The sequence below is a fragment of the Sciurus vulgaris genome (genome assembly GCF_902686455.1).
Source record: "Sciurus vulgaris genome assembly, chromosome: 1".
Classification (NCBI taxonomy): domain Eukaryota; kingdom Metazoa; phylum Chordata; class Mammalia; order Rodentia; family Sciuridae; genus Sciurus; species Sciurus vulgaris.
The window spans coordinates 182,359,129-182,377,252 of NC_136461.1; the positions used below are offsets into that span (position 1 = coordinate 182,359,129).

Sequence of the window (18,124 nt, forward strand, 5' to 3'; positions counted from 1 at the left end):
GAAATTATTCTCTGTTGAGTATGGGGGACAGGGGACATAGGAAATTGTAGTTCCGAAGCCTTAGTATTTTATACCAAAGAGATCTCATGCTCTGAGAGCAAAGGAGGCCACAGCTAAATTGCTACTGAGCTTGACCCTGGAGCCTCTTGCCTCTCTGCACCCGGTACCTTTTCTTTTTTATTATACTTTTCCCAAACCTCTGTGAGGTTTCTTTGTATTTATTTTTCAGCTAGCATATATTGTTTAGTTTTTCCACTTGGGCACTGTTTCAAACCAGGGAGATTTCTCTGTTTCCTTTTCCTTAAGCATTTTCCTTGATTAAGAGGGAACCGGTCCTATATTCATTGCAATAAAAGAAGTTTTCCAAAGTGCATAGAAACTCTATGACTATGGGAAAACAAGGTGAAAGGAGAGGAAGAGAGAGTTACCTATAAGTGACTGGATCAGAAGTACTGACACTATGAATGAACATGTACATAACCTTTTACAGGGGCTAGAACCACTGCGACAAAGGTGGGCACTGGAAAGAAGATGTTTTAAGAAGTGCTTCAGAGAAACTTCGAGCCACGAAAGATGGAGAATGAGACTGTAAGTGAACTGAACCAAACCCAGCTTCAACCACACACCATGGTGGCCCTAGAATACCAAGTGGTCACCATCTTACTTGTGCTCATTATCTGTGGTCTGGGCATTGTGGGAAACATCATGGTGGTCCTGGTGGTCATGAGAACCAAGCACATGAGGACCCCCACAAACTGCTACCTCGTGAGTCTGGCAGTGGCTGATCTCATGGTCCTGGTGGCTGCGGGCCTCCCCAACATAACAGACAGTATCTACGGCTCCTGGGTCTATGGCTACGTTGGATGCCTCTGCATTACTTACCTCCAGTACTTGGGAATTAATGCATCCTCCTGCTCAATCACAGCCTTTACCATTGAGAGGTACATAGCAATTTGTCACCCCATCAAAGCCCAGTTCCTCTGCACATTTTCCAGAGCCAAAAAGATCATCATCTTTGTCTGGGCTTTCACCTCCATCTACTGTATGCTCTGGTTTTTCTTGCTGGATCTCAACATTAGCACCTACAAAGATACCATTGTGGTGTCCTGTGGCTACAAGATCTCCAGGAATTACTACTCACCTATTTACCTAATGGACTTTGGTGTCTTTTATGTTATGCCAATGATCCTGGCCACTGTCCTCTACGGGTTCATAGCTAGAATCCTATTCTTAAATCCCATTCCTTCCGATCCTAAAGAAAATTCTAAGACATGGAAAAATGACTCAACCCATCAGAATAAGAATTTGAATTTAAATACCTCTAACAGATGTTTCAACAGCACAGTATCTTCAAGGAAGCAGGTAAGCAAAGCTGAACCTCCAAGTCAATAGAGGAAATGTGGAATAAACTTCCTTTTGAGATGGGATCAACTTTGCCTCACTTAGCTGATGGGAAACCAAAATGCAATCATGCAAACGTTTCACAGTGCAAGCCTCTGCTTTACATATTAAATCCATCTCTAAAGCAACTGGAGATCTAAAAATAGATGGGGAAAATTCAATAGTACACCAGTAGGTATCAGTTCAGGTACTATTAAGATATAAGGAACTGTAAACAGAAACTCTAGATATCCACTTTTAAAATACTCATGCCTTTCTGGAAATGTTATCAGAATATTTGGGTCGTTTCTGGATCCCGTAGGGAAAATTCTATTGCATGATAAAGGATTATCTTTAAGAATTATATTGCATTATGAGTTAACAAGACAGTTTGAGAATAAATAAGTCAAAATAATGAAACTTTTCTTGTCCATTCTATAGTTACCTACAACTGAGATATATAATTGAGAGAGTTGTCTGGACATAATTTTGTTCACCTTGTGGTGGTATATTCTCTTACCCTTTCCTCTAGATCCCTCCAAGGTGTCCCAGATTGCAGAAGTTAAAAAAGCACTTTCTTCAGGAAATGTTCTAACAAAAGGGACAACATTAAGCTGAATTCATTATTAAGTAAAAATTTTTAAATGTTTGTTTTTCTGACTAAGCATAACTAAAAATTCCTTTATGCTTTCAGATAACTGGCATGCCCACCTTCTTATGATTAAACAGTGATTTTGTTAGCAAATGAGGTGTAACTTCATTATAGTGGATACTATTTATAATACCATATAAGAATAAAATGTTTTTACATTATGCACACATTTATATATATTTACACAATGGTTCTCAGCTAATTACAAGCTTAACTTTGAGATACTTTCCTTCTTTGTTGAACATAATAAACAGATGGTAAAACATGTACTGTATCTAAAAGAGACAACATGAAATCAAAAACACTAGTTCTTTCAAGTGGCTTGAATTTCCTCTCTCTCTCCCCTCCACCTCTCTCTCTCTCTCTCTCTCTCTCTCTCTCTCTCTCTCTCTCTCTCTCCTACAAGGAATACAGTGTGCACAGATAGAACCTAAGTGTACTTTTTAAAGTATGCATATGGATCATTCACATTACTACTTCTTATATTCTAGATTAGCTTATATGAAGAATTGTATCTGAATATATACATATACATATATACACACAGTGAAATGAACTACTAAAATGTAGATGCTTTAGATATACACAAAATAATGAACTATAACAAAAAAGAAAATTATGCAGCATTATAAATGATACTGTAATTCTTGATTCAGATAATATTTATTGTTAAAGACACTCAGATAATAGAAGGGAAGATCTGAGCTATTATTTCTAGTTCTTAGATTCCTGTTGCTTTGGATCTAGCAGTGCTACCTAATAGGTGTATTTAGCCATATATTACCCAAAATTTGATTAATGAAAATGTAGAGAGATCTGTTGACTATCTGCCAAGATAAACATTAAGAATGCAATAAGAGAGTAAAGAATATGTACATCTCAATTAGAGACCAAACATGGGTTAACATTTGCAGCAAAGAAGGTCAGTGAGTAAATTCATTCATTAGACTCCAATTTATATTCTTGCTACAAATTAAAAAAAATGGCTGGTCTAATGTCCTTTCTTTCAATAGCAGTCATTAGTACTTATCAGCATTAATAATGTTCTTTAAATTGCTAATTATGTTACATGTTCACAGTGTTATTTCATAGCTGTCTTTATAGAGGCTGTGTGACAGAAGACAAAGATAAAGATTTGACTCCAAACAACCCCAGGCTTAAATGCCCGGATTCCAGTCAACCTGTATGACCTTAGAAAAATGGAACTCTGTGAGCTTGTTTCTTCATATATAAAATAATATAATAGGAACACCCAGGATCAGTGTGAGGGTCAAGTGAATCATCCTATGAAACACACCTGAAGTAGAATAATGATTAACACCCCAGTGCTAATTATGTTCCTTTCAAATTTTTAAAATATATTGTGCAACTCTATGGGAACTACAGATTTGTTCTTAAAAATATGTATTCACTGTTAAAAACAAAGATTATTTGCTGAACCAACATATAAATGGTATCGTAACTTCCCTAAGGAACTTTTTGGAGCATTTGGAAATGTATTCAGAACATTTGGGGTTGTCACAATAATATCACTGTCAGTTAGCAACTAGGAGTGAGGGATGCCAAATGTCATGCAATGTATAAGACAGCCTTGCACCATGACGAACTGCACCATTATAAATACTAATAAAACCCTCGTTGAGAAACATGGAATGACATATAAATCAACAGGAGTGTGTGTTTAAGTGATATGTCATGTAATTTAATCTTGATTATAGATGGGATGGGCATTTGGATAGGGCTGCAGGATCATATTAGTCTATGTGGAAGAGGTGGCATTTGAAAAGCTTCTGGAAGGGTAAGGATAATTTGAGAAGTAAAAGAAAGAGTGAGAGCACTCCATGCAAAAGAGATAAGACATGGTAGCTGGGATCAAAATGGTAGGGGTTTGGAGAGAGGGCAAGAAGGGACACCAAGGGTAGGGTCAACTTGGTTGACTTAAATGAATAGTGTCTTTGAGGGGACAGTAAAAATAAGATTGAATTGATCAAAATGTCTGTGAGAGAGAAAGAGAGACCTGGAGGACCCAACCATGACACAAAAAGAGAGGAATCTGAACCTAATGCAGAAGCAATAAAAAATGTGAGTCCTGAGCAGGGAGCAGCAAAGATGAAAGTGGTGTCTGAGGATGCGATATCTGACAGCTACAGGCTAAGGCAGTTCTGAAGACCAAGAGGTGGGTGGCAGAAAGACCTCTGTGGAAACTATTGGCAGTGATGCAGCCTTACCATAGTAAGATCCCCTATCAGGAAAATTTAAACTAAGGTATAACTTGAGAGACATTTCAAAGAAAAAATGAATGTCCTGTGATCACATTAGACAGGAAGGATGAAAAGAAGGCAATTCAATATGGCACCAGGGTTCCACATTTGAAAGAATGGTGTCACCCTTCATGAATGGGAATGTGAGTTATGAAGGGAAGTTGGTTTTGCCCAAAATGAGTGACCCATGATTGGATTTTTCCTTTTCTAAAACAATTTTTTTCCTTAAATTTTCACAAGATTCAAACCTCTTCCTTCTATAACCCGAGGACTCTTATTTTAATATTTTTCTACATATTTTCTTTTAGGCAAGTTTAATTTACATTTTAATAAACACTCTTCTGGGTCAGGTCTTTTAAACCGAGTTATTGAAGTCAAATGTGCATAGCCTAAAGGAGCTACATTTTAAAAATAAAATAAAAGAGCATTTATCTGTAAAACACAAATATGAGTTTTTGTTTGCTTATTCATTTTTAACTCACATCCCTCACATAGAAACTCCAGGCCAGAATCTCTTTTTTCCTATTATTCAGAGATTCAATTGTATTTTAGGAAACCACCTTAATATCAGGTAAATTCAAAGAAATAAATTACTCAAATTTATGATTTGAAAAGGTGTAGACAAAAGGATTATCCGACTGACTAAATAATTTGCCTTATAATTGGTTGTTTTGATTTCGAAGGGGCACAGTTTAAATTACCACATTTGTTACAGTTAAGCTCCATCTACACAATGCCAAAATATCCCCTCTGCTCCGTCAGCATTATGTAGATAAAACATCTCTGTCATTGACTGCGTAAGTCTATGTAATTGGTTATTTTGGTATTGGGGGAGCAAAAACACCTGAACCTCTTGGTAAAAGGCTATGCATCAATACATGCTTCAATTCAAATGCTTATTTTCCACCAGATGCAGAGGTATGTACACAGACTGTCAGAGAGGTCAGTCTTCCAATTTTATTTTCAGTGGATTCACTCTAGATCTTTTTCTTATGGTATAACTGGTAGGGAAACTATAGCAGTCCTAAAAGAAGGTCCAAGAGCTTATGGCTAACTTTGCATTAGTAGCCTTATTTGACTAATCAAGCCTTAAAAATAACAATTTTTATTCCCATAAAATGCTTTAAAGTCTTCTATCCTACTAGAAAGAAGGTTGATACCCAAGAAACAGAAACTTCCCATTTTTGATGCATTTCCATGCCTTTTGATGATAATGTTAAACCAATCATGTGTATTCTAGAAAACAGAAAACTAGGAATAAGAAAAAAGGCATTCCTTACCCCTCCTCTCAAAGACCAAGATCATTATCATGTTGTTGTGTTTCTTTTCCTATGTTTTTGTTGGATCATTTTTTTTTTTAGATTGTGATAGTCAAAATGTAGATATGTTTGCTTCCTGCTTTGTTACACAACATGTTGAAATTATTATGCTCAAAGAGAACACGCAGAGTAAAAGAAACTGATTAGGATTGACTCCATTACTCTGAGCCTCAGTTTTCTCATCAATAAAATGGGTAAAACAGTTACCTCACAGAGTTACTGCTGAGATCAAATGAGGCCTATCAGAAGAAATTCATACTTGCTCTCTCCCTGTTTAATCAGCTACTCTTCTCTCCTGCCTGTGATCCTCAGTGACCACCCCCCCCATCATCCCAGGTGCCTTCCTGACCCTCTCTTAAGCCATCCCATCCACAGGCTGTGCTTGAAGAACAGGAAGACACTGAGATAATGAAATGGCTTGAATTTGTCCTCCTTCTTCCTCTCCTCCTCCCTCTAATTTCTGCCTCCAGTGCTACTTATCCCTTAAAGAAGAAATCTTAAACAAGGAAAGTTCCTTACAACACAGGAAAAGGTGGCAGCAGGGCTGGTATTTGCGGTATGAAATCATTTAGGTTGTGTGACTTCCACATCCAAGTACATCCTAGAGAATCCTGCTCCACCCACCTTTGCTCCCCAGGAAGCTTAACCAGGGATTAACTTTAAAAGGCAGAGTAACTATCCTAAAGTTTGCAGTATCAGGCCTAAATCAGAGGCTTACCTGATTTGTGGGCCCATCTTTCATTTTTTGATTTTTAATTGTTTTATTTGTTCTGATGGTCTGGGTTCAACTACATCCTTAATAACATGAAGACCTCTGAATGAAAAAAAGAGCACAATGTTTTCACTTAGCACACAGGTAGCAAAATGTGTCATTTTATTTTCATTTGTAAAGAGTAGCTTTCCGCTTTCCAATTCACATCTTGTATAAGGAAAGACTTTTCACATAGCCATAAATTGAATAAATGATAATCCCCTGCAGTAATATGCTTTGGGTCCTTTGTCTTAGATGAACAGATCTTGTTTATTCCCAATTTTAGATTTTCAGCTTTGAGCCATAATTCCACCACTAGAGAAAAATAAATTTTCTTACATAGCTACAGAAAAGGAAAACCTGCACTCTTACAGAATTCTCAATTTGGCCACATAAAAATATATCTGAAAATCAGTTAACCTTGAAAATGAGAAACTACTGTATAAGGCATCTCATGAATTCTTCAAAATGCAGATATCTCAAATTCCCAACAGGTGAAGGCTGGGCTATAACTAGAATTTTAGTCTCCTTTGCTCTTTTTAAAAATAAGCTGGGGGAAAGGGGAAAGGTATAAACCTGGAGCTGGGTTGGTGTCATGTAAAATTTCAAAGTAGGTCGTTCAATGTCTTCTGCAATATTATTAAACATTCACTAACAACCCCAAGGTCACCTGCACTGCCCTAGGTGTGGAGGCTGCAAGGGGATATAAAGAGAAATTCTTCACCTGCAAGGAGCTCCATGCTGACCGTGTACACTAGTAATCCTGTGCAGACCAACGTAAACAGTGGTCTTTCCATGAAAGAGGACATGCACGGTGAGGGGAAAAGTGAAAGGAGGGAGTGCCTAATTTGAGCTGCACCTGAAGAGATGGGTTTAATGTCTGAATAGAGCAATGAGGAGACAGGGAGAAAAGGAAGGAAGACTGTTCAACAGAAAGGAGGAGTAGATGGGAGAGGACTGGGTATGTTCAGAAGAGTGTCTATATGGTTGGAGTAGACTATGGAAGGGAATTAGCTGGGAAAGAAATCTCAGCTATGCCCACTCCCACCCTCCTCCTAGCCTTGCCCTGTCGTTTTACACTCTTCTTCTATACCCATGTTCATATCTACCACCTATGAGTCCCCAGTACGTACTTCTAGAAAACACATCTCTTGATCTATATATGCAATTGCTTTTTGGATGTCATGTAATTACATCAAATTCAATAGGTACAAAATGAAACTCATTGTTTTCCTTCATACACCTCTACCTCTTTGTTTCCTATTTCCAGAAACCTAGCAGTCCTTTTAAATGCCGTTTTCTCCTATTACTCCTCAGCCAAATCGAAGCATAGGTGTGTTCTGGTGATTCTGGCTGATTGCACTGGTAGCTGACCTACTTCTCCACCCACACTGACACTACCCTAATTCACCACCTCTCAGCGCCCCATTCAGCACACACCTTTCCAGCCTCTCCAACTCTCGTTCCTCTCTCCTCACAAGTCATTCTGCACAATGCTGACTGAGGGATCTCTCCAACACAGATATATATTATCAAAATAATTTTAGAGTTCCCTGAGACCCAGAGTTTAAACTTCACGTAACAAAGATCGTGGCCATTCCCTACATTTTCGACTTCATCTTTCACGATCTCTCAACTTACACTTTATGCTCCAGTAACATTGAATTATTCGTCATTCTCTGAACATGCTATGCTCTCTCAGCTGGAACACCCTTCATCTGGAAAACTCCAAATTATCTTTCAAGTCTCAATTCAAAATTATGCCCCATTGCACCCCATCAAGACTTCCCCAAATTTCTCAAGCAGGTTTCTATAGCTGAATCCCTAACTAAAACTGTATAGATTAGGTGGTTCTTCCTATGCCTTCACAGTATGTTGCATGTTTCTAATTTAGTAAATCTTGTGTATCATAATTGTTAGCCTGTCTTGTCTTTCTACAGCCACTAGCATACTTAAGAGTAAGGCCTTGTGTTCTCAGTACCTACTGCACTGAATTTGGCATACTCTTGGATCCCCAACATGTATATACACAGTCAAGGAGTATAGACTTTGCAGGAGTAGGTTATTAGTCTTCCTCCCCAACTCTGCAGACAGTGCCATCACGATGCTTGCTTAAGTTGTCTCTGATTGGATTATTTACAGTACAGAAATCAGTAAATGTGATGATCCAGCCAGCCCTCCTTTTTGGTGGAGAGAAGATTGTTAAGTATTTACCAGCACACTTCTGTTTGTGTGGCTACATCTCAAACATGTAATCTTTCACATGTAATAAATGAAAGTGTACAAGATAAATGCTTGCACACTTAGGGGCTCAGTCAAGACTGTTTGCTTCTTGAAAAAAGCACTATTTATTCGTGCAATATCCACATCCAGTTTTAATTAAAATATCCTTGTCTTTCAGCAAATCCCTTTTGATTTACAAACTAACCCAAGTGCAACTAACCTGTGTAATGGTGATTAAGTGAGTAGATAAGAACTTTAGGAAGATTTCTCCCACCACACAGGTCAGACTGACTTAGAGACACTGCAGATTCAGATAATAATTCACTTTGTAATACAAAATCTTTTTGGCTTTCTTGTGAGCTACCTTGGACAGAGGGATAGTGAGTCAGAGCAGAGGCAACTCAGGGAAGGAAAATAATATGAACAGAAGTATAAAGATGATAATAAATTCATTTTAGTGTCCCATGTGACTAATTTTCTTAAAATGATTTGTACATATCTCCTTTCAAAAAAAAATCTCCAATCTCTTCTGACTTTCAAAGATCTATACAATATTACCTTTTATCATTTTTCTGGCTTTGCCTGTCCATTATCTCTTTAATAAACATTTATCAAGTACCAATTTCATAAGAAGCACTATTCTGGAGAACCAATGATAGTCACTACCTTTTGGAACTTATAGTGAAATACAAAAGATTGACATTTAAAAATTAGTGGGAAACGTGAGGTTAGGCTGTACAGTTTGCAGAAGAGGTAACAAAAGGGTTGATGACTATTGAACAGCAAAATTCCTATGAAGAAAGACTCACTCCCACCCTTGAAGAATAAGTAGGTGTTTTCCAAGTCAGCATACAAAACAAAGACCTTCACGCCAGCAGAAGGAGTCATTCACAAAACCAAGCCGAGTACAGGGTAAGGCTATGAAATGCCGTACATGTCATCTGACGACATCTAAATTTGGTTTCAAGGCACTGGGGAACCATGGAAAGTCTTTCATACTTACAGTGGCAAATGCAACTTGACTTTTGGGAACTTTGCTCTTAAATTTGTTTGATGGAGCCAGCCCAGACCGAGAGAAACAGGGATGCATCTATTGTAATCCAGACAAGAAGCAAGGAAGGCTTGAGTTAGGGGGTCGGTAGAGATGGTTAGGAAGGAAGGTAGATGAGAAATATTTTGGAGGCAAAATAAGTAAGTAAGATTTAATGATTAATTTGATAGATAAAGAAATGAGATGTTCCTAAAGGGAATTCTGGATTCTTACCTGGGTCAGTCATTGGTATTATTAAGTATGGCACAGAATACAAGTAGAGGAGTGGTCTTTTCTAATTTATCCCCTTCCCCTAAATCAAACATATGACCAAGAATATCCCTCCCAAGCTCATTTGTATCTTGGACTTTGCTCATGTAATTTTTCTCTACTCATAAAGCCCTCCCCACTATTGATGCTTCCATACTTTTCTACAATGCTCGGTTCAGGTTCCAAGCTCAGCCTGCGGTTAGATCAAGAGGTTGCATGCATTGGACATACACTGGAGTCGCTTGAGCACAAACTCTAGAGGCAGAGACTGAGCTCCAGGACTTCTGGTGAGGCAGAACATCATAATGGAGGAGCATGGCCAAGCAAAACTTTTCATCTCTTGGTGACCAGGAAGCACAGAGAAGCACAGAGAGGGAGCCAGAGGAAGGAGCCAGGGACGGTACATACCCTGTAGAGGCACACCCTCAGGGATCTACTCCCTCCAACTAGGCCCACCTCCCAGCATTTCTACCACCTCCCAACAGTTCATTCAATTATGAACCCACCAGTGGATTGATCTATTGACGATATTGGAAACTTTAGGATCCAATCACTTTCCAAAGCCATACCTCTGGACACTGTCATATTGGCAATCAAGCCTTCAACACATGAACCTTAGAGGAACATTTCATACACAAACCATAGCACTATCTCTATAACTTTGGGTAAGTTATTTTATTTCTTGATACTTTAGTTTGTTCATAGGTAAAATGGGATACTAATAATACTTAAAGGGTTGCTATAAGGAAATGCCTAAATACTCAAAAATTCATACTACATCTAAATTACATACTATGTTTTAAATACTATTTACTCACTCCTTATTCATGAAATATCAAAAATATATAATAGTTTAGAGGTTATTGTTTCAGTCAGCTTTTTTGCTGCTGTGTCTAAAGGACCTGACCAGAACTGTAAAGGAGGAAATGTTTATTTAGGGGCTCACGATTTCAAAGGTCTCAGTCTATAGGAGGCTGGCTCCCTTCTTCAGGGCTCAAGGTGAGGCAGAACATCATGGCAGAAGAGCATGGCAGAGGGAAGAAGCTGACATGATGATCAGAAAGCAGGAAGAGAGAGGCACCACTCTCCAGATACAAAATATATACCCCATAGCCACTCCCCAATGAACCACTTCCTCCAGTCACACCCCACCTCAGTTACAACGGTTAATCCCATCAGAGATTAATCCACTGATCATATTAAGGCTATAACTCAATCATTTCTCCTCTAAACCTTCTTGCATTGCCTCACACATGAGTTTTTGGGAGACACCTTACATCCCAACCATAACAGTTATCCTAGAGGAAGATTTTGAGCTCCTATTATGTGCTGAAACTCTATCTTGGAATATACAAAAGAAAGTCACACTCATAACAGCAGCTAGACATTATTGACTTTTTATCCAGCATTCTATTGCTATTCAGGTGCTTTACATGAACGAACTCAGGATAATCCTCACAACAGTCCTAGGAAGTAGGAACTAATTATAGAAGAGTAGTTGAAGGCTCAAGGATGCTAAAAAACCTGCCCTGGCTCATATGGATAGTTGCAGTTTAATAAAGATTTGAACCAGGGCTGAGGGTATAGCTCAGTGGCAGAGTGCTTGCCTAGCATGCACCAGGTCCTGGGTTCAATCCCTAACACCACATAAATCAAAATAAAGAGATGGTTTAAAACAAAAAAGATTAGAACCCAACACTCCTGCTCTATAAAGCTTCATAATGTCAACTAGGAGAGCAAAAAAATAAATTAAATAAAAACGAGATTGGTGGAGGTTAAAGTAAATTTCTTGGAGATGATAACACAAAAGAAGTGTGGAGATGGAAATAGTTACAGAAAGTGAGAGAAGAGAGGCCCTTTCAAATAAAGAGTAAAAGGGAAGGATATGATGGTAGTTTCAACAGGAAAAAAATCACAGAATTAAAATAAGTATGTTCTGTCTGAGGAATAGTGGTGCATATAGGTCAAATATTCATCTTAGGGAAAATAGGTAATAAACTCAGAGGACATACACACACGCTGAGGTTGGATTAATAAGATCAACACCCGCCTTCTTGGTTCCTTCATGATGTTATTGAGCACCATCAGAGAAATTCACATTCAATAGACTGTGGCATGTCTCCCTGGAAGTTTCCCTTCTAGATGGGCCTGCACTGATCTCTGCCATCTATTAAAGGACCATAATCAGTTCCCTATTTTCATTTCTTAAATGATGATTTCAAATATGCCTACTTTCCTCAAGTTATCATACCTGGAATCCTTTCTTCTGAAACCCGCTCATAGCGAACCTCTCTTTCTATTGCTAGTGCCTTGATTCCGGACTCGTCATTTTTCCTCTTTACTGTAAGCAGAAAGGCTACAGTCCAAATTTGCCTTACCAAGCTTGTGGAGGCTTCCTAATTCCTGTATTTTAATCCTATCTTCCAACTCATTTCCCAGAGCGCTGCCAGAATTATCTAAGATGCAAGCCGTACCATCACTACAGTGTCTGAAGGTCTCCAAGATTCTTAATTCTTATACACTGAATTCAAGTCATTATCAGAGTGTACTCGAACATTCATGATCTGCTCCCTGATGGATTGCCCAAACCCCTTCCCCTTTTCTTCTGCAGGCAATTTCCTTGACTGATACACTCTATCATGCCTCCAAGCCAGTGTGCTTACTCCCAGTCTTAACATTCTGTACTTCCAATCTACTGTCCAGTAGGTCACTTCTCCAAACAGGTTTTCCTGACCTCCACTGGCAGTGTTTGGATTTTCTCTCTTCCATGTGTAGCACTTTGTGCTTTCATCTGAATGGTCTGCCACATTGCTGTTAAAAATGTGTTCAAATGTCTACATCCCCTCCAGACTGTACCTTTTGGAGGCAGAAACATTAACCCATTCATTTTTGTGTCCATGATAGCACTCATGCTGCTTATGACCATAATGTCAAGTGACTAAATTAGTAAAGGCTAGAGATAAAAGATAAAGAAAATGGAAGGATCAAATAGGACTCTAAAGATTTTTTTCAGGAAACTGACAATAGTGGAATTATTGAAAATAATGTTGAAGAAGAGAGTTTAAAATACTGTCAGAAATATTCCATTTAAGATAAGGCATTACATGTGGGAGTTGGAAATATTAAATTGTGAGTGAGTGGTTGGCATTGGATATGTGGATTTGGGAACCATTTAAATAATTGAAAGAGGGCATGACTAGGGTTGAATTTAAAAAGAGAGGACAGAGTAACAAAACTTCAGTCTAGAAGAATATAAGACTTGATGTCTAAAAGAGGATTGAAGACTTTAATAAAAATGAAGACTCCCCTCAGAATATGGCCAGTGGGGAAAGGACAGAGTTCTAGTGGGTGTTTGCAGATGGGAAGGAAAGTAAAGAAAAAAGAATGAGCCAAGGAGTAAGGGAAGATGAAGTTAAAAGAGTAAGAAGATGTATATGAACTAGAACTCGTGGACTGGCCACTGGGGTCAAACACTACACTTCTGAGTGGTGTGGTGGCACGAGAGAAGAACTTGAATAAAATTAAAGCTAAATTAGCTCTAAAAATTAGACAAGACCAAAGACATAAATACAAGAAATAGAATGAATAATGTAAAACACTTGACATCATGTTAATTAAATATAAATAATATTTTGGAGATGAAAATACTGTAACCCTTCATAAATAGCCCTGGTGACTTTCTCTGTGCCCCTTGAATGGCTCATCCTGTACATAACTGCAGAGTACTTGTGAGTAAATGAAGCATGCTGGGCCTCTGCATTCGGAGCCCTTGCTGTTTGAGTTTTATGAGGATTTACAAGATTGGGAGAATGTGGTGTTTTTCTGCAGGCAGCAGTTCTTAGCTTAGAAAACAAGGAAGTGATTCAGTGAGAGAGGTGGCACCACTGTGAGAGGAGAGGCGACAGCACTCCGTGAATTTTAAAAGTTCATTTGTAAAGTCAAGTGACTCTAGCCGCTGCCAGTGTTCAGGAGTCGACGTCCTGCCATGCTTCCTCTGATAGGAGTTCCACGTGGTGACTTATTCTGCTTGGCAAACATTTGAAAAATTATGGAGACATAAAATTTGGGTGAGAGAGGGTGAGAAAAAGGAATGCATGTTTGTGATTTTTTCAAAAAAAGATAGAATGAGGCTTAGATTGAGGGTCAATTCATAAGAGAAATATTTAACTAAAGACTACAAAGTGCTAGGATGGACCTCCAGGGATTTCTTCAGGAATCAATTAGACATCTCTCTCAATAAGTTAAGAGCAATCAAATCAATTCTTCTGCATGAACCCACCACAGTGCACAGTGGAGGTGCTATCCTGGATCAAGCTTGGTCTGGTTAACTCATTACTTTCTCTTCCAGCACATTATTATAGGAGATGGTGAAACAGGAAAGGACAGATATGCACTTCCTTGCCTCTGATTTAATTAAAAATCTATTATATGCCAGGTATTGTGTTAGGCACTAGTATAAAAAATGAATAAGACAGTTTCTGCTCATGAGAAGTTTGCAGTTTGATAGAACAAAAACATGGAATAGTGAAGTGATAATTAAGGCCCATAGAAGAATAAGTGTTCTTGTAGTAAAAAGCATACATTAATGGCCCTGGACCTAGATGACTTGGTGAGAGGTAGGCAACTGAAAAGCATTCTAGAAACTAGGACTCCTAAGCTAAGCCTTGCGAATTAATAGTTATGTTGTAGGTGAGGAGGGGAAGGAAGATGGTTTCTGCAGTGGAACTCTATGGTTGAAGACCAGAAGTCCAGAAAGAATACAATCAGTTCTGAGAACTGCTGGCAGCCCCTTAGGGATGGGCAGCTAAAGAGGAGAATAATGAAATAAGGAGAAGCAGGAAATAAGGTCTTTCTGTAGTGTAGGATTTTGGAACAGAATCAATAGAGTCCGTTTGAGCTGATGTGGAGAGAAAAGAGTCAAAGTTGACGCTGGAGAGCCATCAAGAGAAAGTGGTATGATAGTTGAGAACCTGAATTCTAAAATCTAGCTCCCTGGGGTCAGACCAGGGTTGGCCCCTGACTATGTAATGTGGACAAGTGAATTTATAACCTTGAGCCTCAGTTTGCATACCTGTAAAAAAAAAATGACAATAATAGTACCTTTCTCCATAGATAGTTAGGACTTCATGCAAAAACATATATAAAGTATATCTCACAGTACCTGGAACATGGCAATAATAAATGTTAGCTACGGTTGTTCTTCATTGAATAATATAACTTACCTAAACATGGACAATAAGAAGAACAGATTTCAGTGGAATGGACACATTTAGTTTTGCCTGTGTTATATTTGAAATGTCTGTAGTCTACAAGAGTACAGTTAGAAATATAGATTTAATGCACAGGAAAAAAAACTTGGAGATATAAATCTCCAAACAATTAGTATACAGATGGTTCGTAGATAACACCAGATCAGATGCATTCACTGGAGAAGGTTTTGTGGAATAGAAACCTTGGAGTAGCTAAAACGGAGTGAAGATCCTTTTAAATAGAGAAAATATAGCCACAGAAGGAGCAGGAAATCCAGGACAGAAGAGAGCAGAGTCACAGAAACCCAAGGAGGAGACTATCTCAGCAGTGGTCAGTAGAAAATAGTAATGATAAGGACTAAAAAACATCCAAAAGGGGTACTGGTGATCTCTGTGGTCATAGTTTCCTTAAAGTCTTGGGGGAAATAAATCAAATTGCATACAGCTGGTGAATAATGGATGGGGGGAAACTGGAAAGAGTAGGAGACAAGCCATGGAGAAATAAGGCAAGGCATTCTTGATTGCTTTTTGATTTACTTAAAGTAGAAAAAAAAAAAAACCTGAACCTTTTAAATCTTGATGAGAAAGAGCTAGTGGAGTGGGAAGAATTACCTGTGGATATGTGAATGAGACTCTGTATTGACGGTGTGTGGTTCCTGAGGACAAAAAAGGGATACAATTCCTCCTCGGCAGGAGCTGCGCCTTATTCACTGAGTCATCTGCAGAGCCACACAGTGTCTTGCACATGGAAGTATATGTGTAATAAATGTGTGTCATTAAGTAAAAGGATAAATGAGTCAATTAAAAAAAAAGCATGAATACAAAAGAGAAAGAGATAAGGATGATCTAAGGATGATCCTGGTTGCAGATCAATGTTAGATTATGGATCAGAAAGTGGTGAGTTCTTACCAAATGGTAAAATGGAAAGTCATAGATTGAGAGCATTGAGGATGATGGCAGAAAGAGGGGGCCTGGGAGAGGCCCAAGTGCTCATCGTGGGAAGTGGGAGAAGGAGGTGACGGATACAAAGATAACAGGCTTAATTAAGTCCCATTCCTGTTGAGAAAAAATGAAATGATGAGGTAGGAAATGATAGGTGATCTGAACTTCTTAGTGATATCTGAACACTTCTCGGTGGGTCTGTTCTGGGACTCATTCCTAGTAAACCATATTCAGATGAACAATTTCATTGACCAAAAACTAGCTGGCATTGTCCCCAAGGTCATTTCCTTTCTGCTGCAGCGAGTGACACATCCACATCAAGCAGAATTTCACATGTAGCACTTCCTCCCCCTTCACTGAGGCAAGGATCTTAGGAGAGAGGTCTAGACTGGAAGAGATTGGATGTATTACAACAAGGTGATTTTTTTTTTATTTGCTGAAAAGTTCGGCCCGAAGACCTCACTCCAAATCAATAGAAGCCCTGTGCCTCAATAAAACTTACTCAAAAACATTGTGAGCAGGACCATCTCATGGACAATAATTCTTATTTGCAATTTTGAGCCAGGTCCCTCCTTTATCAGCATTCCCAGATGACATGTCTGATGTGCACAATCTGTTTTTCCTTCCACTCCAATACCTTGGTTCTTTCCACTTTATCTCTGGAGAATTCTGGAAGTACACTTAGAAGCAATTAGTCTTGGGGAAAAAGCAGCACACTCCATTTGCCCACCGTTCTTGACTTCACTTTGCTATTGACTTTACCTCAAAGGGACGTGTCATCATGGGGTACAGATTCTTTTAATAAACAGGGATCATCACGCTCAAGAGTGCTTGACACCTCCTACGTAAGCAAGTTTGTTGGTTTCTTTGTGCTTCACCGAGACCTTTGAGAGCACTAAAGGCAAAAGGCAGAAAGAAGTTCTCTCTCCATGCACTGTTATCACTTCTGCATCACAGGGATGTTTGTTTATTCCTGAGGGGAGCTCTCCAATCTCAAGGAGTCTCTGTCAGTCACTCAAAAGTCAATGCAGACCCGAAATTCAGCAGGTGGAAAACTTCTGTTATTGACTGTGGCTTTTAAGCTAATGAACAACAGTCTCTGTTGCTAGATCCTCCTCAATTCCACCCATGTCCTCAGAATCATTAATCAAAAGACGTTATTAAATCACATTGTTCCCATTGTTTAAAAGAGACAAATATCCACATATATGAATGCCACAAAGAGAGAAAGCAATCTTGATCCCCTTTTTATATTATTTTTTAAAAAACATAAACTTCTGGGCTGTGACAGAATAAATTATTTCAGATAACTTTGAGTGGTCATTAAGAAAGTCGTGTTAATATAAAGGAAGGTCCACTAATTTTTGCAACTGATACCTGAAGGCGAGCCCACTGTTAGATCTAATTCTGCTGTCTTTTAAAGAGTTATTGGAAAAAGCTTTTATCATTAGAATCCTATTCATTCGGCAAGGTCACCTTTCTGCCTCAGCTAAAGTGACCCAACATGATCTCCAAATTTAAGGCTAGAGAGTCAAGTTATTTTCTAACAGTGAGAAATGTAAAGTATTCTCTAAGAATAAGAAGTTATAGTCCACTTACGTATGATGTGCCAAAATGCATTCTATTGTCATGTATAACTAATTAGAACAAATTTAAAAAACACCAATAATTTGTCACAAAGACAACTTGAAGAATGATGATTAGCAAGCATAAAATTCAGGAAACTTTTCCCTAAAGAGAAATAGAAATAGCAGTATCTTCATTCAGAAATAAAACTTTCTGGAAAACTATTCCTTCAGAGCGTTGGGGAAAATGCTGTATGCAAAAAGCCTTTGGAACAAGTAGCCATCTCCTTGTGTCATAACTAGCCAATATGTCACATGCTTGCCATGTATCATGAAGAGCTGATCACTTGATATCTTTATAATGTATTATACATTTGTTATCAACATTTATTTCAACCCAAAACCAGTGAGGCACAGGACCTTTTCCAACCTCAGTAGCAGAGTCACAAATTCTAAAGATGTAGCCAACATTGCAGACTCTC

At 38.5% G+C, this 18,124-nt stretch overlaps 1 protein-coding gene across 1 annotated transcript in view; it reads left to right on the forward strand.

Moving 5' to 3' along the window:
• Positions 1-18,124, forward strand: part of TRHR (thyrotropin releasing hormone receptor) — a gene marked incomplete at its 3' end in the record, with an annotated part of 34,741 nt that overhangs the window by 141 nt on the left and 16,476 nt on the right. The window contains exon 2 of the mRNA XM_079134951.1: positions 491-1,362. Within this exon, the coding sequence (XP_078991077.1) occupies positions 574-1,362 (789 nt within the window). The 5' untranslated portion in view covers positions 491-573. The remainder of the gene's footprint in view (positions 1-490; positions 1,363-18,124) is intronic.